This window comes from Cupressus sempervirens, chromosome 7, assembly GCF_028749045.1.
Source record: "Cupressus sempervirens isolate cs-2001-9-10 chromosome 7, ASM2874904v1, whole genome shotgun sequence".
Lineage (NCBI taxonomy): Eukaryota > Viridiplantae > Streptophyta > Pinopsida > Cupressales > Cupressaceae > Cupressus > Cupressus sempervirens.
In genome coordinates, this window is record NC_143124.1 from 187,323,962 (window position 1) to 187,349,807 (window position 25,846).

The following is a 25,846-nucleotide window of genomic DNA, read 5'->3' on the forward strand; positions in this document are numbered from 1 at the left end:
TAGGAAATTCAGAAGATTATTTCACTTTGATTCTTTGTAGGGAGCTACTGATTTCTTTTCACAGAGCAATAGGAAAAAAGCCTCTATGAATCATATTTTATAGGTAATTTATTTCATTTTGATTGGTTTTTGTGGTGAGATTTAGTTTTTCATTTCTTTTGTCTCTTTAGTGACAGCTTTGGTATTTATTCAGAGATGGTGTAAGTGAAGGACAATTTTACCAAGTTCTACTTTATGAAATAGATGCTATTTGCAGGGTCAATTTCCTAATACTCACCATAGTACTTGCTAGTCATTTGAGATTGACATGGCTCATTAGTTTGTTTGTATTCTCTTTGAATTTTGTTAAAGAAGATAGCTGAATGATATATGAACTAAAACTTCTATGGTGTCAATAGGCTTCTGCATCTCTTGAGCCAAATTACCAGCCCTAGTGACATTTGTTGTTGTTCAAAAGTGGCACCATACTAGACTATTTGCAAACAACCATGCAAATAGGCATTCTATAGATAGAAGTGGGAACATCTTGCCAAGTTTTCAGTACATAATAAAGCAACTAAATTTCATTAAAAAAATTTCTAATAGTTGATTTGTTTAAATATTGCCCATCAAAAATTACTTAGTACATCTCATCTTTTTTTTGCACAGGAGCTTGTAGTTCTGAAGAAGATATTGCAGCAAAGGTATATTTGATGTTCTTTTTAAAGTGAAAATGTGATTAGAAATTTTTTATATTGTCATATTTCACATGTAGAAAGGTCAATTTGTAAATAGAGGTGAAGTGATATGGATTTAAGTTTCTTCTTCATTATTTATAATGCTATCGATTCCTTCTTTGTAGCTATAAAAATACTTATTTATTTTCACCTTTCTAGATACCCTTTACCGGGTTCTTGAAGATTCCAAAATATCTTGGCCTGACCCCACTCTAGAATTTCCTAACGCATACTTGGTTCATAGAACTAACTCCTTTCCTTTTTCTTCAAGTTTTGGTTTTACTATTATGGCAAAGCAAGGTGTGTTTTTGAGCTTGAGGGTCTTCAAAATCTCCTTCTCTCCAACCATCATCACACTAGATGCATGTTGGATCTCCTTCCTATATTTTGGAAATGGTCTTATGGTCTATTCCTTCCCATTTTTGGCTTAGAATTGACATCAAATTTCTAGGGACTGCCTTACAATTGGTGACAAGCATCCATTTCTACAACATCATAGACAATCTTGTCTTTGTACTCCCCTATTTGAAATTGAACATGAACTTGTTCATTTACTATGACTTGTTGCTCCTTATTTAGCCATGAAACCTTATAAGGGTTAGGATGAGGCAACTTCTTCAATCCAAGCTTCTCTACCATTTCTACTGAGGCTATATTATCAGTTGAACTAGAATCTACAATAAGTTTGCAGACCTTACCTCTTACCTTGTAGAGAGTTCCAAAAAATATATTTCTTTGGGGAGGTTCTTGCTCTGTGGTAGTCTTCAGCAGGGTTCTATTGAACATTAGAGACTCTCCTCTCTCTGGATTAGCATTTCCTCTTGCCCCTTGGTCACTTTGTGCATCCTCCTCTTGAGCCAAATGGACTCTCCTATTCCCTTCTTAGCTACTAGTGCCCATTTTCTCAAGAAGTTCTTGTCTGTAGCAAGTGCAATATGTAGAGGTAGAGTTATGGAAGGTCAATTAAGTATTTTTTTCTTTTCATTTTTTATATTTCTTTATCTCTTTATCAATCTATCTCTCTATCTGTACCTCTTTCTATCTGTCTTGCTTTAGTATTCATTTCTATATGTGTCAGCCTCTTAATACTCCATCTGCAAGTTGCAAACAAATCATCCTTCTTCCACCAATGAGTCATTCCATTCAAGAAAGATCATGTTTGATGATATCAATGAAAAAAAATAGGGAGACAATTGCTACACTATGGTATAACTTTAAAAAAAGGTGATGGAAAATGTTATTGTCCTTGCAAAATTTGTAAGGGCTTAAAGACTCGAAGATATCTAATCACAACAGCTAAGCAACATTGGAGGCAACATGGTCACATTGAAGGGGGAAACGAATATCATCCATTGGTATGTATTTTAATAGTTTATAAATTACATAAGACATGATTTAATGATGACATCATGATCGTGGCTAATATAAGGTCATCATTTTCATATAGGTCAACATTCTCGAGTTTCATGTTATGGACCATGACAATTTGGAGAATGTGGATTTCCAAATGAGGGAACATGGAGGTGTGAATATTGAAGTAGAAGGTAATGATACCATGGAAGAAGACCATGATGATGAAGATCATGACGATGATGATGATGATCATGTTGATGCAGAGCTTGATGTATATATACTTGAGAAGGCACACGAGTCCCTATATGAAGGCTCCAAAACAACTCTTCTTGCCACTATATTGTTGTTGGTGAACTTTGAAGCCTATGAATGGTTTATCCAATATAGCAATGACACATATGTTAAGGTATGCCATCTTCTTTCATTATTTTACTCGTAGTTACCTTACAATTAACATTGGGTTAGTGTAGCAATTAATATTCTATAAATTAACAAATTATATTTTTGGTTGTAGGTTGATAGGTGAGTGTTTGATACCACCATCAAACATTCTACCTCGCTTGTATCGAGAATTATTTGCAATCATGAAAGCTATTGGAATGGAGTATCAAAAAATACATGCATGTTTGAATGATCATATTATATATCATAAATAGCATGAAGTTGCAACACAATGCCCTATTTTTCATATTAGTAGATATCAATTAGATTGATTAACAAAAAAGGTGTCTCAAAATGTTCTTCGACATATTCCCATTATTCCACGTCTGCAATGATTATTTAGGTGCAATAGCTTGGCACAAATTATGGATTACCATGCATGCAATTGAAGTCAAGATGACATTATGTGAATGCCTTCAAATGGTTCATAATTTAATGAAATAGAGGAAAAATGGCCACACTTTAAAAAAGAACCTCATAATCTCAAGCTTTCATTGGCAGCAGACGGTGTCAATCCTTTTGGAGAGATGAGATCTACTTACTTGGTGTGGCATGTTTTTGTTATCAACAATAACACACCTCCTTGGTTGTCTATAAAGAGAGAGCACATAATGTTGACACTAATTTTTCTAGGTATTTTTTGATTTAATGGTCATCTAAATTAATTTATTATTACTAATCCATCAAAATGGTCATAATAATTATGTCAAGTTTTTGTTCATTCAATTAGGTAAATACCAAGTTAAAGATATCAATGTATATATTGAATCCATTATCGATGAGTTGATGGTGTTATGGAATGGGGTTACTATGTATGACATTTGTAGACTAATAGGACAAAGACAATTTCAATTTCATGCAATGCTTATATGGACAATACATGATGCCCCTAGGCTAACAAATTTTTGTGGTATGTTCTCTTCTTAACACCTCATTTTTGGTATGTCAAAGTTAACACATTTAATCCAATTATATATGATCTTGTAGGTATTTAGACAAAGAGAAAATTTTCATGTCCAGTTTGTGGTCCAAAGACAAAATCTCATCATTCAAAAAGTTAGAGAAAGCAAGTGTTCAATATGAATAGACACTTTCTGCATAGAAATCATAAGTATCGAATTACTAAAAAACATCTTTTCAATGGGAAAAAAAGACTACATCAAAGCCACAGAGAATGACACCTCATCTATGGAAGTTCGCATACAATAAAATAAATTGTCGAGGTAATGTCATTCCATTTGATGGTTTTTGTTTCAAATTTATATTTCAATATTGTGTTTTATTTATTGATGATGTGATTGATGCTTGTGAAGGTCATCAAGGCCTCAATGACCAACTTCCAAAAGGACTAAAATTTTATCCTATGCAATTTACTAGGTTTTTGTACTATTAGAAACTCTCAATTGTGCATTTGTTTGATCCTATGCATATTGGAAAGAATGTAACAGAGACATTATGAAAAATCTTGGATGGAAGGTGTGACAAAGGCCAAATTGTCAAAACTTGTAGTGACATTGAAGAATCCAAACATGCAATGAAAAATGAGATTTGATCAAATAAAAATGGAGACCACATTGATACAAGTGCCCTTAGTTGGTTATTGTCAGAGCAACAGAGAAATGCTAGAAAAGAAGTCATAAAAAAAATATGATTTCCCACAGGATTTGTTGTGAACATAAACAATTTCATATCAAAGGAAAGTGAATTTGGGCCAGGGTTGAAAACACACAATTGGCAGACATTTATTAACGTAATTCATATTATATCGTAGTCAATATATATTTATATACTACATGTATTTTTAGTTGCATTCTTTTATAAAATATTGACAAGATCATTTTACAAACATTGCAGTATGTTCTACCTCTATCTCTCCCACACCACTTTTCCAACAATGTCAAACATGTTATATCTGATCTTGGAAAATACATGAGGTGGTTGTCATCTAAAGGAATCAATAAAGAAGATATAAAATATTGAAAGAGAAAAATTCCTTTTCTTATGTGTGAAATGCAAAAGTCTCTACCTCTAAGCTTTTCCAATGCACAAGAACAATACCTCATACATCAAGTTGAGGATATTGAATTGTGTGGACCTGTACCAACTAGGTCAATGTGGATGGTTGAGAGGAACATAAAATTTTTGAAAGGTGTGGTTCAACAGAGAGCACATCCTGAGGGTTCTATGGTGGAGGGATATATGGTATACTGGACCATGGTGTATATTAGTGAATATCTTCCTAAGTTTGTATCAAAGATCCATGTAGATCGGATTTGGGATCCCAACTCAATTAAAAAATTTGAAGGGGAGTAGTTGATGGGCAAAGCTAGATCGAGGAAACTAAGAGGTAAATCTAAGATGTTATTGTAGTTAATTAATTCTTATAAATCTTCAATATAAGTTATTTATAATTGGTGTATTTTTTTTTTAAATAGGAGGTCGAGAGTGGGATGCAATACATTTGTATATTGCGAACAATCTTGATGGGATGATAGAATGGATTGAATGATGTCAACAAAATGGTTGCTCATTAACATGGGAAGGTGTTGCTTCATTGGTTACAGAAGCTCATCATAATGGAGATTCCAATGTTATGCCGATGGTAGTTGATCTAGTAAAGGGTTTAAGAGGTGGAGAGGTACATAGAAATTTATTAATGATCATAACTCAATGTATGTTTCATATCAATTCTCACAATGCAAATAATTTACACACACTTCAAAAATTTCAAGTCAAGCACCATGAAGCTATGTACTATCATGGCCACAAATTTCGCGTAAAAAAGTTGGATGACACAAAGAAAACTTGTGATTCTGGGATAATTGTATTTTTTGAGGTCACTAATATATCATCTAGAAATGACATAAATCCTCAACAATCTCAAAATAAATACTATGACATCTTGGATGATATAATTAAGGGTGACTTTAACACCTTCAAAGTAGTTCTATTCCTCATCAAATGGTATAGGTTATGACTAAATCAAAATGATCCAGATAGAATGGTTATTCAACATGATAATGGATTTACAATGATTAATACAAGTTTTTTTGAGCCAGTTGGAGATGAGCCCTATGTTCTTCCAAGCCAATGTGAGTGAGTGTTTTACTTAGAGGTTCCACATAAATAGGGTTGGTCATTTGTTTTTAGACATGATCCAAGAGGAGGACCGATAAAGTATAATGTTATGGAAGAAGAAGATATTGAAGATGATGAAGATCAAGATGATGGTGATGACGATGATGGTGATGATGATGATTATGATCATGGTGATGATGATGATGATGGTGATGGTGAAGATGGCGATGGTGATTTTGATGATGGTGATGATGATGAAAATGATGGTGATGATAATGGTGATGATAATGATGATGACAATGATGATGATGATGATGATGAAGATAATCAATGACTACAAAAGTCATCACTCCTTTTTTTGATGATCTTGCATTCCATATATAAGGTAAATTTTTTCATATTTACGATGTTGCATATTGTTTATGTTGTCTTGTAAGTTATTTGTAGCATACGCATGTCATGAAATTTTTAGCTAACTTAAGATAAATGATTAACATATGTAGGAAATTTGATTACATATTTATTTTGTTTGTTTCTAATAATTACAACATATGTTATTTATAATTACCAATGTTTATATTGTGTTTGATTATCACCCTTTTTGCAAATAGTCAATTGACTATAGGTACATCATCACCCCTTTTGTTGATGATCTTGCATTCCATATATAAGGTAAATTTGTTCATGTTTATGATGTTGCCTATTGTTCATGTTGTCTCCTAGGTTATTTGTAGCATACGTGTAACATGTAATTTTTAGCTAACTTAAGATAAATGATTAACATATGCATGAAACTTGATTACATATTTATTGTGTTCATTTCTAATGATTACAAAATATGTTATTTATAATTACCAATGTTTATATTGTGTCTAATTACCACCCTTTTTGCAAATAGTCAATTGATTACAAGTACATCGTCATCCCTTCTATTGATGATCTTGCATTCCATATAGAAGGTAAAATTGTTCATTTTTACATGTATCATGTAATTTTTAGCTAACTTAAGATAAAAGATTAACATATACAAAAAATTTGACCCCTTTGGCGTGGATCATGCACAATGACATGGATCAATAGGTATAAGTCAATAAATAGACATAATTTTCTTATATTCTTCTTGTTTATCATTAAGAACGTATGTTATAAATAGACATATTATATAATCATAGAATGTATATATAGACAAAGAAGGTCCATATAGAAATATAATTGTATAATCACTTTCAACTTACTACATTTTAAATTTTTCACTTTCACTTTCAATTTGATGGATTGCAGGACCCACCAAATAGGTACTTGTCAGATCCATCTACATCGAATGAGGGAAATGAGGAAATGGTAGATGAAAGCTCTACATGTAGTACAATTAAAACAAGGAGATCAACTAGAGGTCAAAAGATTCAAAAAAAAAATGATAAACGCATGCAATTTTTCCTAGCTAATGGGGGGTCATGTTCTTATAATGATGAGACCAAAGGTGACATCAAGGTGCCCTTTTAGTACACACACATTGAGAAAGAATGGGTACCCAATGAGGTACCTCCAATTAACATAGGTTTTTGTGTTAATGAGAGGATATATTACATTGCTCCATCCTCATTACATGGTTTGGGCCTATTTTCCATGGATGGGATAAAGGTATATTACAACAAAGTTGTCGAATTGTTCAAGTATGTCGGTAAATGTTACAATTACAATGATTGGATGTAGATTGTTCGATATAAAAAAGTATGTGTAGGTATGCACTATTAGCTAATTATATACAACATAAAAAAAATGATCAAAGTAAAAGATTTGCTATGTACATTGATGGGAGACCAAAAGAAATAGGTAATATTGCAGGTTTTATAAATAGTACATGACCTTCCTCAACTAGTAAGCAAATCAATTGCATATTTGAGGCATGTGAGGGGAATGAAGTTTTTGTTTGTGCAATAAAATCAATAAGTGTAGGGGAAAAACTACTAATAGATTACCATTTAAATTGCATAGATACAAACAAAGTTACTATCATGAGGGTTGTAAGTACTATATACCATTTTGTTAATAAGTTTTTTTTTTGTTGTCTATTGCTTTCAATTAGCTGAATTTTTTATGTTTAATCTTTGTGATAGGATGATATGGATCCAACAGATGATAGAGGCCACCAGGATGCTACTCCCACCCCTTGTTCAGCAAGGGTAAACCTTATTGAAATTGTACAAATTAGATAGTTGAAAACTGTTATATTATTACATTATTTTATTTACATTTTTTGAGTTTTTATGATATTTTTACTAATATTCCTCTCACAATTTTATGTTCAAGATAAGGGAAAAGCACCCGTAGTAAGTATTCAGACACTAACTATGCCTTTTGATGATGATATTACTAAAACTCCCAATGTAACAATAATGTTGAAGAAATAAATTAAAAATATTAATTTAGAAATAATGAAAATTTTGGATGAGGCAAATATTCCATCCAAAGAGATGATGAAGAGGCTATCAGATTTGAGAGCGCAAGCTCATCGTTATGAAGTAAGTAGTAATGAATCTTTAGTTATAAAAAAAGTTCAATAAATATTTATATTTTATAATCTTTTATGTTGTGAAGTAAAATATGTAGTATGGGAAAAAATACTTTATTGATGCAATTTTTTTAAAGAGTTGTAAGAAACTTTAACCACTAAATTCTTGTTATACAGGATTTTTTGGCAACTAATCCACAACTTGGCTAAGGACAATGCAGTGAGGCCAGTAGCAGTAGAGCTCCGACTCCCACTAGTAAAATAATCTTTTAGTTGACAAGTTAGAAGAACTTTTTTATTTCAAACATTCAAAACTTCTTAAGTTAACTCTTATTTTTATTATTTCAAAATGTCTTTGCTAACAATGTATTGTTTAGGTCATCTAGTGTAGGAGACTCCTACGAGGTTAACGGACGCCGATACGAGATTACTGACTACAATGTCCGCAATAATGGGATGTCCAGCTGGTAAATCCTTGCTTTTCTATATTTGGTTTTGTGTTAATTATGAGTTGATAATTTGTAATTTAATCTTGGGTGCATGACATAGTGGATTTTTTTTTTGTGGCAGGAGATGCACCCTCTCCTACACCACTAGATGCAAACCATAGTGTATGTATTGGTGATAATTCACCATCATTTCTTGGAGCTACCCATGTTTCTAGCATTGGAGCTATGTAGACATCATTTTTTATTGACTATGATGAATCAATTCCTTTAAAATGTCCTAAGATTCTAGGTACTTTAAATAATTATTTTTTATATTTTAATAAAGATTTTCTTGCAAGACGTAAACATGATAGGAAGTGGTGAATGGAAGGGCTTTTCATGTGGAGCGATGCCTCATGAGATTCTTTAATATGTCATATTGTGCAAGTTGTTTAATTATTCTGGAATTCCCTTTTATTAGGGGTTTGGTAGGATCATCTGAATTATCAATGACCTTTTGTCTATACCAGTAATTCTCTAGTTTAGTAATTCAATTTGAGCTATGAAGTATTTGATTTAGTACCCCCATGATGGTTTTAATGTGGATTGCTCAAATGGTAATATTGAAGGTACATTGATGGGAGACCAAAAGCAACATGTACATTTATATCACTTGTAATTTAGAGTTTGTGATTTCCTCTATTGATATTTAACAAGTCTATTATGCTAGGGCACAACCCTCTACAAGTCTATTTTGCATTTTAATGTTTTTGAACTTAATGTTTTTGAACTGGATCTGTGAGTTCCAAATTTGATATAAATATTTCTACTCACACTATATGATCTAAATAGTGGAAGTGTGTGTACCATTGAGATGTGCCATTCAGTACATTGCAATATCATACTTTAACACTAGAAGATACTAACCAATTTTTCTACAGAGAACCAAAAGTGGGAGTCTTCTTTCATATTCAATGTTTAGTTTTCAATGATTTCCAACATCATTGTTATTTCCTGTTAGAGTTTTAGAGTGCTCACTTTCAGCTTCATTGTCTATTTTAGCAATATTTGTTTTTCATAATATCTCAAGTATGATCAGTGACAACATCAATTAAGAATGACAAAAAATGAAGGTCATGGCAAGTTATATGTATTATGAACTATATGTTTTTCAAGTTATACTGATTTATATAGTCATAGTACATTTTTTAGTTTGGTATGTTGTGTATGTAATGGAAATGACTGAAAGAAAATTTTTGTTGGGCTATGTCTAATGTTGGTTACTATAGTAACTTTTTCTACATCCTTAATGTTGTTCAAAATTTTCAATCATACTTTAAAAACTTATACTAGACAAATTACTCTATGGACCCATTTTTTTAACAAACTTGAGACTTTTCAAAATCTTTGGAAAAATTTGACAAATTAATCTAACACAAAATTTTAAAAAGCATGTCTAAAACTAAATTAATGAACCATTTTACTTATTCCTACATATGTTCATAAAAAAGCTACATTGCCGCCAGATTCTTCCTTGGAAGTCCAAATTTTGGGTCCAGTATGACCTAGTCCAAATATGGCCAGGGTCCTATATTTAGAATGTGGGTTTGCTGAGGAGAATTCACAGGCCGAATTTTTCCAAATTTTGACATCAACAACAAAACCTTGGTAGAGTTTGACTAGTTTGACTGGTAGAGTTTGACATCATCAATTGCATAATTGTATACTATAAAGCGGAAAAAATGGTTTTTAATTTAGATTCTATAGTTTTCTATGGTTCAAGTCAATTCCCTTCTAATGTATACTTAGTTTTTCGCATAAAATAATAGTTTCAGTGGAGTGGAATATTTAATATAATGTTATTCACTATGAAAAGTATTCTTTGCATGATTCATTTTAATGGTTCTTACTATTAATTATCCCATGACATTTTTTGCAGGAAATGATACATTTTATAGGAGGCTTTATGACCTCACATTGTGAAGATTTGGGCCCACCATACATACAAGTTGGAACATCATAATTGAACTAATTTTATCCCACTATTTTTTTTTCATATCATTAATTGGTGCAACATTTTTCCTTTCATTTGGGTCTTTTCTTATACTAGCTATATATAACAATTTTGTGTTTTTTCTTAAAAGGTGGAACTTCCAAGATAAAAAATTAAAAGATGAGCTCATCAAAGATATAGAGCATGAGTTTGGTAGTAATATTTTTTATCATAAGAAATTGTTACAAAAAGCTTGCAAACATCTTAAGGTGTTGAGGGACTCATATAGAAAGAGTCTTGTCCTAAACCTAAAGTACAAGCCTCCTCCCTTTGTTTCAGTGAGAGAGTGGAATGAGTTCATTTTGGATGCAAAGGAGAAAGGGGAAGGTCAAAAAAAAATTACACCACCAAATCCGAAAAGGTATGCAATAGTATTAGCTACTAGTACATTCATGTAATAATGCACTAATTAGTACTGATCTTTATATCTATATCATCTAACATATCTCAAACTTTTCATAGGTTGTAGGAGACATCAAAGGCAACAAAAGCCAGGTTGGAAAAGGTTGGGCAACACAAACTTGGCTCTGGGGGATATTCTAAAATCAAAGCATGAGTTGTAAGTAGCAATAAATGAATTGCAGAGAAATTTTTTATAAAATGGAAATAATTTTGTTAATTAATAAAAAGTGAAAATAAAATGCAAGGCGCTGATTTTAATTTGGAGGCCACGGAAGAACAAAAAACAATTGCCTTCAAGCAAGGCTATGCAGCCATGGCTAAACACATATGGAAAACTTCCATTGCCCCAACCAAACAGTCTCCTGCACCATGTACACAATTAAATATGCCAAAAAATATATTAGAAATTGAATACTTGAGCAACAATCTATTTGATAATAATGTGCATGACATTGTAATGCAGCCTATTAACCATGACACAGATCATACACCACATCATGAAGCCCCTGATGTGCCTCATACTGTCCATGGAGGTGCTCATTTTCTATTTAAAACTAATTATGTAATTTTTAATACAATTTAACATCTTTAATTTAACTTGGTGTAACCTTTTTGTGTATATTTTAGAGGATATAGATCAACCAAGTCATGTTGATGAATGAGTGCAAGAGGATGATTAGACTGATCAGCAGGTAGCTCATGTCACAAATTTAGGTAAAGAAAATCTATGTTTTGTTCTTTTAAATTATTTTTTTCATTTATAGTTCTTTTACTTAAATAAAAACTCATAATTCACTAATATAAAATGGTGTGAATTTAACTCATGAAGTACTTGTTATTGTAGCAGACCCTCCTTTGGTGCAATGGCCTCATGATGTTCCTAAATGAATGAGGAGGAGACATGCATTAGAACCAATAGAGGAGGGGGATGACAAGGACATCGATATTCCTCTTAGAAATTTTATGAAAAAAAAAAGAGCAAGAAAGCCAAAAAGAAATGATTATTCATGAATGACTTACTCTTGAATATTATTAATGGATATTGTGTTAATGAATATTGTTAATGAATATTATTCATTAATGTTGGGTGTTAATGAATAATTCATGAATGAATTACTCTTGAATGTTGTGTGTTAATGAATTATTCATGAATGTTGTGTGTTAATGAATGTTATCATGTGATTCTAATGATTGAATGTTGTATTTCAAAAATGGATGAATGAATGAATGTTATTAAATGTTAATAGGGAATTTAGAGTGATGTTGGTGGGGGGAGGGGGAGAAATGAGCTTCCACCTTCACATGGTTGGCCCTATTTAGTAGAGAATATTAAACTATTCTCAAAACCAAGTGAAGCTTAAACTTCAAAGATAAGCTTATAGTTAATAGTGACAACCAATTAGCAAGTCCAAATGAAGTTCTTCATTACAGGTACCTTTTTAGTTTTTAAGGTATGATGTCATGTTTTAATATTATGGAGTTTTTTTCTTAAATTAAAGTGTTCTTTTACTATAACAACATAATTTATGACCATTTTAGTAACTATTCTAGCATCGCTTTATGAGAAATCTTGTTTTGGCAAAGATGGTAATAAGTGGTGATATCCATTCCTTGGGAGATTGGATTGCATAGGTCTATATCTCAAATTCATTTGTATGTGGTAGAAATGCATACTTACAACCATTTCATTCTACATTTAAATCAAGAACATATTCTCTATCTATTATTTTATTTTAGATTGACAAATGAGAGAAAATAAAGAAATAGAAGTATATTCTCCATTCTTCATTTCTAATTGTCAATAAGTTAGAAGAATGTAATCAACGTCTTTATTTTAAATTGCCACACAAAAGGAGTAAGAGACAATGTGATTGATATTTCTATTTCAATTTGCTAAATCAAAAGCAAGTAGTAAGAATATATGACCGATTCATATCCTTTTCTTTCTAGTGGTGCATGCTACATTTGTGATTTTCTACCCTAGAGTGCTAAAAGTGTATGGAAGTATGTTTAGGTGATAAGTCTTGATTCCTTTTTTATTATTATTAGTAAATGGATATAACCATTGATAAAAGGGCAGTAACTTACCTACGGTTGTCTCTTTTCATTGAGACATCAAGATATAAAGGCAAGAGACCATGATAGTTGAAGCCATAAAAATGATCAGGCAATCATTCCAAATGAAGCATATACATTGATCTAATCAGCATAAGCACTTGTTCAAAGAGTAGTGACCAGCATCTAGGGGCCTCTAATTTCAACTTCAATGGAAGAAAGAAGTTCAATACAAGAACACATCAGAAAGTCAAATCTATGAGTGTTGAAGATTCCTCTAATGTAATTAACTATATTACCTATTGTACTCTTTACATTTAACTATATATGTTGTTCTCTGATAACCACTGATCTCGTTATATGGTAGGCTAAGAAAGAGAACAAAGAGAATAAATCATTTGGTTTCGATGTGCATAGATGATAATATTACAAGGATAAATATGTTGTTCATGGAAGTTAAGAGAAGATATTCATCTCTTTCTACTTATGATACAGGTTGGTCTTTAAATATTTTATTATATAGTTTGATGATATTCTTATAATGATCATGTTAATGTAAGAGACATTTGTTTGTTGGTGCAGTGCTCCGTGCTTATCCTATCAATTTGATTCTTGGCCTCTCAATGGTAAATAATTTGGACAGCTTGGGTATAGCAAGACATTTCAAACATGAGATAAAAAGAGGTTCTAGATGATGTCTATAGGTAATTGGGAGATATTTTTTCTGACTAATTATAGTACATTTTATGAATTGATTTCCATATTGTTTGAAATAAATGTTCTTCCTTGGTAGATTTTGGATAGAGAATGAAATGGGTGAAGGAATGCCATCAACAGTAGACATAATAACCATTTCTAACAGTTAAGTCTTAATTTCACATAATTCTTGTTTCTAGTATATTTTATTCCATTTTTTAAGTTGTTAAGAATTTTCTTTTATTTGTATAGAATTAGGTTTTTTTGGTGAAGTCAATTAGATTACTTCTTATTTCTTTTCTTATTTTATATATATAATATGAATTATGTTCAATTTAGAAGAAATGTCTTTTATAAAATTGAACAACTTTAAAGAGTTATACATTTTGTTATGAATTGATATTTAAGATTGAGTGTTTTGATTGTGAAGGAGAAAAAGAAAGGTGAACATTATGTGCAGATTCATACTCAGTGTCTAGATACAACCTAAAACCTTATTATCTTCAGTAGTGTTTTAGGATACTATTCTTAGATAAATACTCAGTGTCTAGATTCATAATATTCCTAACATCCTAAAACCTTGTTATCTTACTCATGAATTCTCTAGGAAGGTGGTGTAGTGCAAGGTCCTTTTGGAATGCCTCATGATGATCTTGAGTGCACAAAGCTATCACTAAGCTTGGATACATGTACTAGTCCATCCATGAGAGCTCCAAAATTAACAAAAGTGCCAAATGATTGAATTCTTCTCACTATCCCTACAAAAGTTGCACTAGGAACTAAATCTACATTTGGGAATCTTGGATTCCCATTCCTACTTAACCATGTCTTTTGTTGGAATATATCTCTTTCTGATAAAAAGTGAAATTATTTGAAAATGATCTAAAAGGTAGTGACTTAGTTGCTATTGTAGAATCTATAGAATTTTGGGAAGATAATGTTGTTTTTGAATACTTCCTAGTCTTTGTGTTTACAACCTTTCCTAGCATGTATTGGATAGACCCAATGGGACAAATAATTGTGGATACCATGATTATGTGACTCCTTAAAGTAACTAAGGTCTAGCTTGGAACCTATAGAGACTTCACCCCTAAAACCATGCCTATGTAAATGATTGGTAAAATAGTAAATACAGTAGAATATATAACATCTTTCAAGTTTTGGCACTATATACACACATAGTAACATACACCTAAATACAAGCATACATGGCAGGCCAATAAATATGTAAAATGCATTAAAATAGGTGCAAACTTAAGTTGTAGTCTTCAACTAATTCAAGAATACATAGAGGAAGTGAACATGCTATTTTATTATAAAATGTGAGATGCTTGCATAAGAGGCTCGCATACACCAAATTGATGTCTCACTTGCAGTACCCTACACCTGAATACATGTATATCTAGTAGGCCAATAAATATGTAAATTGCATTAAAACAGGTACATACATTAGCTTTAACCTTTAACTGATTCAAGAATGCATAGAGGAAATAGAGATGCTATTCATTATAAAATGTGAGAAGGAACCATTTGCCATTGTATGGTCCAATTGATGTTCAACAACATATATCTTTAGAAACCACTTAAAGAGAGTCAAGATTAAGTTTTAAAAATTAAGGAACAATTGTGTATCAAAGTATAATTTTATACCAAGGAGGTTCGTTAGTGCTTATGATCCTAAAAAAATTCTAATTCTACATTATTTAAAAAAATGAAATATGATAATATAATGTTAAATTTCAATAAAGCAGTTATGAGTTAAGTAGATTTGACCTCAATGAAATGTAAGAACCCAAGAAAGGCATTGGAGGGAATGCTCCTCTAACAGGTGAGGCTAAAGAATTTTTTTGATGGAGCTTATAATGGGAATCCAAGAACCTCTAAGAAGGGTGTATGTTATAAAATCACTTAGGTGAATTCCTAGTGTTTGAACCTTCTTCACTAGAAATACAAAAGCATTGTAGCAAAAGGAAAAGATTTAGCAGTCAGGATGAGATTAGCTTTCAATAACATAGTCTAGAAATAGATTATGGATGGAAACTCAAAAATCATGATAGCCATGAGTAACTGAGGGTTCAACACTGATTGGAACTTAAAGAATCTATTTGAGAAATTGATTATATTCATCAGTTCAAGGAAGAAATATGGTAGCCGATTGCATGGAAAACTTGAAGTAATTTCCCCAAATACTAAAATCATTGGTTCTAATATGCACATTTTACAAGCTATTAATTCATGTTTATCAATTTTAACAAAATACCAATATTAAATATTTATTAAACTGAATTAGTAAATAAAAGATAAGAAAGGCTTGACTTCCTTATCCCTTCACACAGATATATAGAAGAAGTTATCAAATAGGAGGGGGGGTGGTGGTGGGGGGGGGGGGGGGGAGGTAAAAATTTAAAAAGAAGAAATAATGATAATTTACTAAGGAATCTGACAACATATGGGTCAGAGGAATACACTATAGCCAACTAAGCTTTGGATACAATAAGAAACAATGATCCAATCCCTACACCTTACTACATTTATTTATATTTGGGAAAATTTAGACATATTGAATGCTTCTTTGAAGATATTGACTGCTTGTTTCTACATGGAAGTAAGGATTTGAAGGCTAAAAAAATCCTCGTAAATGTGAGTAGCTTTTAAAGAAATCTGAATCGATAAATAATGAACCCACAAGATTGTTGACTACAAAAAACATCATAAAATTGATATAATAACAATTATGTTGCCTTCCTCAAACTAACAAGAGATCTGGTTGGATGATGTGAAGTTTAAAAGAATGGTAAATTAAATCCATGGAATTGTAGGGATAAGATGAATACATAGTTTTTAGAGGTAGTGGATAAAGCAACTAGGAAATGTAATGGTTGATTTTAAATGTGCTGATAGGTGTCATGGTACAACTTAAGTTGGATTTGGTTACATGAATGTATTTTTACTAGACTCAGAGACCAACACAAGGGCTAAATTTATTGATTTCATCTTTACTCTTCTAAAATTGGGTATGTGGGCCTATGTAGAGTAGTAAGATCTACACTTTAATACTTTTATGATCCATTACAAATCTTTTGTTTTGAATTGGTTTAACAGTATGCTTGGTAGAATGTAGTGTAAGCATATAATTTAATGCACTTCATTTATTCTTATGTTTGGTAATAGTTTGTAATATGATTGATTTAGAGTTATGTTGAGTCTATGTACTTAATAACTGAATTAGTTTTGCTAAAGGTGAAATTGTTGCATGAAATCTTATATAAGAGAGTAATTATTGTTGAGGAATCCTTATATTCCTTGTTATACTAGATATGTGCTTCCAATGAATCATTAAACATATTGGGATTTCATATACAATGTTTGACTATATTAGTATAAATTGTTGAACCATGATATATGTTGAAACTTCATATTCATGGATATACTAAACTAGTACATTGACCATTCTATAATGTCTATTGAGTATAAACAAACCCCTTTCTGAAGTTGTTTGTCTATATTACTATCTTTGAAATGTTGTAGCATTTGGTTTGATGTTGAGATAAATAAGTTGAGGTGTAGATGGTCTTTCTTGTTCGATAAAGGTCTAAACTCATAACAAAGTATGTTGTATATCACAATAGGAATGCAATATTCATAAAACAATCAGATTTCTACAAACTCTTTCATGACATGGTCCTTGATTCTTATAAAAAAACAATAGTAAACCTTGGTGATCAATTTGATTATGAAAGATTGAGGCCAATAGTTTAGAACTTGCAATCAGATTGCTTGTTCTATTTAAGTGTCACAGAAAGCTAAAAATTTGATTTACTTTGGTACTGCCTAAATAGATTTATCTACCTTTTTATGTTTATCACTTATCTATCTGCAACTCCACAATCAATATTGACAATCTCTTTCCCTCATAGTGCAACTGAACTACTTTACTTTTATTGATGTAGCTAAACTACGGGTGCCTTTTGTGTTCTTAAAAAATCATAAGCTTTCAAATTTTGTGAAGCCATTATGGATACAAATGAACTACAATTGGTGAGGTGTCAATTTTAAGGCAATTTTTATTTCTATAACATATAGTTCAATTGCTATAAATATTTCATCTAGAGGTGTCAATTGATAGATTGTTAACTTTTCATGTCATTTTCTACTTTGATTGGGTAGTTCTCCTTGCATTTGTAAATCTTGTTGTAGTCTTTAGCCTAATCAAAGTTTTGTATTACATCCAGGGTGATAACATAGTTGAATTAAACTTTGCATTAAAGAAAACATCAAGGGATAATGTTTGAATTATGGATATTTGTAAATTATGTTAGTTTTAGACATAGTTATAGTTATAGTTATAGTATAGTTATATATGTGCTCTTATGATGATGTGATTGCGACTGTAAGTTTTTTTGTAATGTTTATTTGTTTGAAAAATAGAGATTAGTTAGTGTTGTTGGCTTTCATTCCTGATAAATAATTCGTTCCTAATTTTATTTTTCCATGCAGTCTTCACAAGCAATGTTGTCCCAAGAACCAAAATTTAGACGGGTTGTGTCAATTATTGCAAAGGCTTTGCTCTCATAGGAGCCTTTTACACTGCACAAAATTTGATTATAAAGCATAATTGCTTGGTGGAGACTCAAGATATCATCCACATTTCTTCCTCCTTACCATTGTTTTGTATGAAATAAATCATGTGATGAATGAAACAATGGTGTGGAGGTAGAAATGTGTACGATACCCTGAGTCTCATGCACCAAGCAATTACACTTTAGAATCAAATTTTGTGCAATTTAGAAGGCTCCTACGAGAGCAAATCTTTTACAATAATTGGCACAGATCGTCTAAATTTCTACCTAGTGTTGGTCTCAATTTGGATTCTCATGTCTTCCCTTTGATGTTGAATGTATGGCACCGACATAGAAAATTAAGGGGTGTTGGTCACAATTTTGACAATAGGTTGGTCATTTTGTCATCACATGTCAAATGGTTTACATCAAAATTTTGATAAGCAATGCTTACAAATGGGAAAATTAGGACTAGGTAAATCTACAAAATTCATGTTGGTAACTCCATCTTTATGAATTTAAAATTTCAACGCAAAATGTTTGGGTCAAGAAATTGATTAAAAAAGACTAACAACAAGTTTAGTCATCTATTCAACCTACTTTGGTTGCAATTTTGACCTTTTTGCGACAAAATTTAGGGCTAAATTTACTAATGTCTCTAGAGGGTTAGGTTAAAACCATTGTAGATTCTACTCTTGCTCAAATTAATGAAATGAGGAGGTAATGTTGGCTTTATTACATAAATTTTTAGTTTAACCTTAATAAGTGTATTAGATATGAATCTGCCAATAATTTTGACATGATTTGCCTTTGCAAGCTATTTTACATTTACTATTTAAGGAATGGTTGTTTCTTTAATAAGATATTGAAATGAAAAGTTGTGTATTTCTTATCTACATTCTCTCAATGTAGGGTACTTTTCCTTATGAGTAGCAATCCAGTTTGGTTTGGTAGTGCAAATTTTACTCTAAACTTTTGAGGTGAGTTCAAAGTTTTGATGTCTTTAATAATGTTTAGTTTATGTCAAAGGAAAAGAGATGTGTCTAAAAAATGACATTATACAGTAAAAAAGATTACAAGATGATGAGACCTTTTGAGCTAGATGTTCAGAGCGATCTAATAGATATATCACCACTTTTTGCATTGATCAATTTTTCACTTCATCTATTTCTATGAATGGAAAAGGGGATGATTATTGGAGACTGTCTAAGATTGTTGATGTGTGTTGACATTAATATTTTTTCTTTGATGTCAACATACTATTGTTGTTATAGACAATTTGTTGTGTTTGTTTAGTTCAAATAATTTATGTTGTTCAGATGATATATTGGAGTTGTATTTATGGTATTCTTGTTAGATGTATGTAGTTGATTTTTTTTATGCTTGCATGGTAGTTTGAGTCAGCTATTATTATTTTGATAGTTGTTTGTATTGGGAACTACCATTATATACCTAGGTAGTGTTGTTCATGATTCAAAGTAAGACATTATATCTTTTGTTATAATAGAGCTTGTTATTTCAAAATTCCTATTTATTAGGATGAGTTTGTAACTTATGGATGCATGTAGATTTCTTTTTCCCTCTATTTTCTCTTAATTGAGTAGTACTTTTAGGAGAGTGCATTCCTTTGACTCCTAGCAGGGCTTTCCCTAATGAATGTCCTCTAGAACAAATCTAGTGTTATTTTGTTATGCTTGTAGGTCTTGCATAATTTTTTTTCTTTCAAATATTTTAGTTGCTTAAATGATTTTGAATTATATTTAGCTTACAACTTTATTTTCCTTTGAAGAAATCAATGAATAGAAAAATTACACAAATCCTATATTCCCATCCATCCTCCTTTGATTAAAAAATGAAAGATGTTCTAGACAAATTATAATTTATTGATTTCTATAGTACACTCCTACAACGTAATGATCAAGTATATTCTTATCCAACATATTATGGACTCCAACATAAAAGAGTAAAGAAAACTTAACCAACCAAAATATCAACTCACTCTTATTCTTTAGTTCATAAATATTGTTTCATAATTGTTTGTATAACTTAATAAAGTCATATATTTACATTGGGATTTTATTTCATCCAAAATCACATAATCCCTTTCAATCGAACTATTAAATGCAATGAATAGTTAAGGAGAAAATAGCAAGAGTAGTGTACATCACATTCTTCCTATATGATATTTTAGCCTCAACTGGCTACATGTTCAAGTGATATTCAGATAGAAAATGTTCCCACTCATATCCTGACATATTCCCTTTTGTCTATTTTGTACATGGAATATGTTTGTCTGAGTTATTTGAGTATCTAAAGTCTACATCACTTAGGATGCATTAGACACATTCAGAGGGGCATTCGAGGAGTGATTGGGAACACTCATAGGAGATGTAAAATTTTGGATGAAATGTGTCTTAATGTGTAGGAGACGTGGGGACATTCATGTTATGAAGACAATGGTCAAGAGATTAACTAGTGTGATTAGTTTTAGTGTTTCTTGAGAAAGGAGAAAAAGAGAATTGGTGAATGCATTTCTCAAAGTCTCTAGAGGGTTAGGTTAAAACCATTGTCAATTCTATTCTTGCTCAAATTAATTAAGTGAGGAGGTAATTTTGTCTTTATTACATAAATTTTTAGTTTAACCTTAATAAGTGTATTAGCTATGAAACTACCAATAATCTTGACACGATGTGCCTTTGCAAGCTATTTTGCATTTCCTCTTTAAGGAATGGTTACTAGTTTAATAAAATATTGAAATGACAAGTTATGTATTTTCTAAACTACATTCTCTTAATGTAGGGTACTTCTCCTTATGAGTAGCACTCTAGTTTGGTTTGGTAGTGCAATTTTTCATCCAACCTTTTGAGGTGAGTTCAAAGTTTTGATGTCTTTAATAATGTTCAATTTATGTCAAAGGAAAAGAGATGTGTCTGAAAATGATATTATATAGTAAAGGAGATTATTGGATGATGAGATCTTTTGAGCTAGATGTTTAGAGTGATCTAATAGATATATCATCACTTTCTGTATTGATTAATTTTTCACTTCATCTATTTCTGTGAATGCGAAAGGGGAAGATTATTGGAGATTGCCTGAGATTGTTGATGTGTGTTGACATTAATGTTTTGTCTTTGATGTCAACATGCTATTGTTGTTTTAGAGAATTTGTTGTGTTTGTTTAGTTCAAATGATTTATGATGTTTAGATGATATATTGGAGATGTATTTATGGTATTCTTGTTAGATGTACGTAGTTGATTTTGCTTGAGGCTCACATGGTAGTTTGAGTTGGCTATGATTAATTTAATAGTTGTTTGCAGTGGGAACTATTATTGTGTACCCAACTAGTGTTGTTCATGATTCAAAGTAACACAAGATATCCTTTGTTATAATAGAGCTTGTTATTTCAGCATTCCTATTTATTAGGATGAGTTTGTAACCTTATGGATGCATGTAGATTCCTTTTTTCCTCTATTTTCTCTTAATTGAGTAGTACTTTTAGGAAATTGCATTTCTTGGACTCCTACCAGGGTTTTCCCTAATGAATGCCCTCTAGAACAAATCTAGTGTTATTTTGTTATGCTTGTAGATCTTGCATAATAGTTTTCCTTTCGTATATTTCATTTGTTTAAATGATTTTGAATTATATTTAGCTTACAACTTTATTTTCCTTTGAAGAAATCAATGAATAGAAAAATTACACAACTGCTATGTTCGCATCCATCCTCCTTCCATTAAAACAAGAAAAATGTTCGAAACAATGTAAACTCTTGCGGGGTGATCTTGTATTCACGGCTCGTTTTTGTGAATTGTAATATTAGTATATTATTTATTAATAGAAAAAGACTATTCATCATAAAAAAAAATTATAATATTGATTACTAGTACACTCCAACATAATGATCCATTATATTCTTATTGAATTAGACATAAAAGAATAAAGAAAACTTAAACCACCAAAACATCAACTCACTATTATTCTTTAGTCTTCATAAACATTGTATCATAATCGTTTGTATAACTTAATAAAGTCATATATTTACATTAGGATTGTATGACATCCAAAATCACATAAACCCTTTCAATCGAACTATTAAATACAATGAATGGTTAAGGAGAAAATAGCAGGAGCAGAGTATACATCACATTCTTCCTATATGACATTTTAGCCTCGAGTGGATACGTGTTAAAGTGTTATTCAAATAGAAAATGCTCCCACTCATAGCCTGACGTATTCCCTTTTGTATATTTTGTACATGGAATATGTTGGTTGGGAGAATTAATAAACTAATTAAAATGACTCTCATTGTCTTTGATTAGGCAGAGCTGTCCTTGAAAGAAATGACCTGAAGAAAGCCAAGGCTTCGCCTCGTTTAAAAAGTGGCACTGCATGTCCAGCACCTCTAAAAGTGGCAAATGTCAAGCCGACATATTCTTGAATCCACCCACTAACCTGCAATTATCCACATAGGTATCAAGAAAAAATCATAAATAGATATGTATTTAATATTGCACATTTTGAAGTCTTTTGATAGATTTATTAATGATTTGAATTGGGTTTGGAATTTGTATTGAATTTGAGCTTGCCTAAATGGTAGCTCAGGTTCAATTGTTTTTTCACTAGTGTCATAGTTCAACTAATTACTCATCTATTATTAATGATGATACCTCGCCTCAAAATAAAATCTTTCTAAAAGGACTAAATTGTCTCTTAAGTTTGATAAAATAATTGAATTGATTAGTACCCTTCCCAAGATGCTATCTGGACCATAAAATTGCATCTTTCTTAATGGATCAATTGTTTTTCCCGTAAGATGCGATGGCTGAATTATCTAATAAACTGCGAAAATGATATATGGACCACAAGATTGCAACTTTCAAAATGGATTCAAGACTTTTTGTAAGAGATAATTAATTTTTAGTTAGATATGACAGCTGAATTCACCTGCCCTGATAATACCTGGGCAGGAAGATCTCAATTGGTTTATAAATTAGGCATGACGATTGAACTAATTTTTTCCCACCAAGAAACCATTACATTAAGATTGCATCTTTCTAAATGAATTCAATAATTTTTTTAATTGGATCTGATAATTGAATTAAATTCTCACCTGCCCACGATGATACCATGGCCGCCAAGGACCTATTTTTGGAAGCTCCAGAGCATTTAAACTGTATCTTGTTGATAATACTGGAACTCGCCCATCTGTGTCTCCACTGTTGAACACATTGTTTGTAAAAGATTGTAAATGTAATGCATTATCACATCAATTCTTATACATAAATACATAGAGAGACTTGACTTATATAGAGATTTAAATCACCTGTAAACCCATATCCGTAGACCCCCCTCTATAAGCTTAAGATAGGCCGGCAATACAGATGGTCTTGAGTCTGTCCACCAATTGAAGATATCATTGCTGCATTGTTGGAAAAACTTCATCATTTTAATTAAGATAGTGATTTGAACTATGAAAGAATTAATGTTTTTTCGGTTAAACATGTGGTAAACATTGTTGGGAGAAAATCTTACTTGCATATACTCCAATTCCTATTGTGTGAGCCGTTGATAACATGAAGAGCTTTCTGAACATCATTTCTGTTGTAATACACTTTGGCATAGTCATCAAGACAAGGATCATATCCATCAACTACTCTCCTCAACATCTGCATGTAACAATATTAATTATTAAAATTTTATATTCTTTTAAAAAGAATGTATGTTTAGCTTGGATTGTGTTCAAAAATAAACTCACACAATTTCTCAAAGAGCCTCATTATTTGATTGAGTTATTATTGGAAAGAGGAATACCCACATAAATGAGACATAAAATTGTACCTTGTTAGTTGAATGCTTGAACTGGTTCTCCCCATGTTTTGTATTTCTTGTTCTGTTTTTGTGAATGCATTTGGGAGTATAAAGACTATACATGTCTATCTCGTTGTATTGAGCAAAAACTTCATTGACTGCATTTGTGCAATTTTGGTTGTCCCAAGTATTGTTAGAAGCAAAATCACAGTTGTCTACAATGATTCTGTGGGTTTCATCCGATACAACTGCATGGCTCCATGCATAATCCATTTGACCTCGCCAATCATGAGCATCATGCGTTTCAGGGTTGCCCACCTGAATTGAGGAATGAATACTTCAACATTTTCAATAATGAAAGAAAAAAACTTTAATTAGAACTACACTCAGGGCATGACAATACTTACCAGGAAACCTTTGATATTTATATAATTACTCTTGGTGGAGATTTTATTTTGGTCGTATATAAGTTCTGCAAGCTCAGGAACATATTTCCCTGGTAGAACAAGAACAATTTGATATATTATTTTACTATAGAAATAGGTTTAGTTAGAGAAATACATACAAAAATAAATTAGACCCCACACCTGCATAGCTTTCTCCTGCAATGTAGAACTCGCGAGTTCTGTACTCGGGGTAAATTTCAAACCAGTTTTGGAGGAACATATATGAATCCTCAGCTGAAGAGTTGAAGTAACACCAACAATGAAATTACATGAATTTCAATACAAAACATTTTAAGTAATATGAAGTAGAAGAAAAGCTCAAAAGAATTTTACCAGTGATGTTATCTCCCAGAATCTTGTAGTCAGATGATTTATTAGAGTAGGAAAATCCCACCCCAACAGGAGACTCCAAAAATAATAAATTGGCTTCTGTTCATGAAAGCCATAGAATTGTGAGTGAAGTTAAAGATGTATTAGTTCTACAAATATTTGATGCAAGAAAATATCACACGAGAATTCAATTCATCAGAATATTATGCTGAAAATGGGTACCTTTGTTCCATGAGAACTTATTCAATGAAAGCCCAGTGCCATTTTCATTAATAAGGAAAGGTCCAATCTCTTGTGTTGCTCCATAGCCCACAGATGAACACCCTGGACCTGTTGAATGAATACACTTGTTACATTACTGCAACAAATAACACAACATTATAGTACATTTATTATAAGAAAACAGCCACAGGCTAGTACCTCCATTAAGCCATAGAACCAAAGGCTTGGTCTCTTTGAGATTAGCAGCCTCAAAGAACCAATAGAAGAGAGCTCTTCCATTTTCTTCATTCACAGTCACATAACCAGAATAGTGGTTAAACCCCACTTTAGGTTGCCCGGGCAAATGAGTCACCAAGTCTTGATTCCTCCTAGTTTTCCATGTACTTCCGCTGTCTTTAGACTGTGTAACAGTGATCAAACAAGAAACAATAGAAACCCAAAAGGGTAGGTAATAAGTCATTTTATTGTTAGTTTGACTGCCCTCTTCTTCCCTTTAAATCTTGCCATTATTTCAAGTACTTATATAGATGTAATTAGGGTTTCTAGATTCTAGATTGTAGCCTAGTGCCGGCTAATAGGGTGGACTTTCTTTTCTCTGTTTTGTGGATTGCATTTTGACAACCAATAAATATTTTGATTTAGAATTTTGATAAAGTGGAGAATAATATAAATTTTTAAAATATTAATTCTAATTTTTAAAATTTATTATATAAAACATTTTAAAGTGATGAATGTAGATCATCATCA

The 25,846-nt window shown here is 31.6% G+C and overlaps 1 protein-coding gene across 1 annotated transcript; it reads right to left on the reverse strand.

The window, feature by feature from the left end:
* Positions 1-22,240: 22,240 nt before the first annotated feature.
* LOC149546124 (serine carboxypeptidase-like 31) lies at positions 22,241-25,608 on the reverse strand. Its single transcript, XM_089791016.1, has 10 exons — positions 25,298-25,608; positions 25,100-25,207; positions 24,881-24,976; positions 24,689-24,781; positions 24,509-24,597; positions 24,132-24,419; positions 23,826-23,959; positions 23,617-23,712; positions 23,404-23,509; positions 22,241-22,745 (listed from the first exon to the last, which is right to left on the reverse strand). The coding sequence occupies exons 1-10, from the start codon at positions 25,557-25,559 to the stop codon at positions 22,596-22,598; spliced, it is 1,422 nt and encodes a 473-aa protein (XP_089647142.1). The 5' UTR covers positions 25,560-25,608; the 3' UTR covers positions 22,241-22,595.
* Between the last annotated feature and the right edge of the window lie 238 nt (positions 25,609-25,846).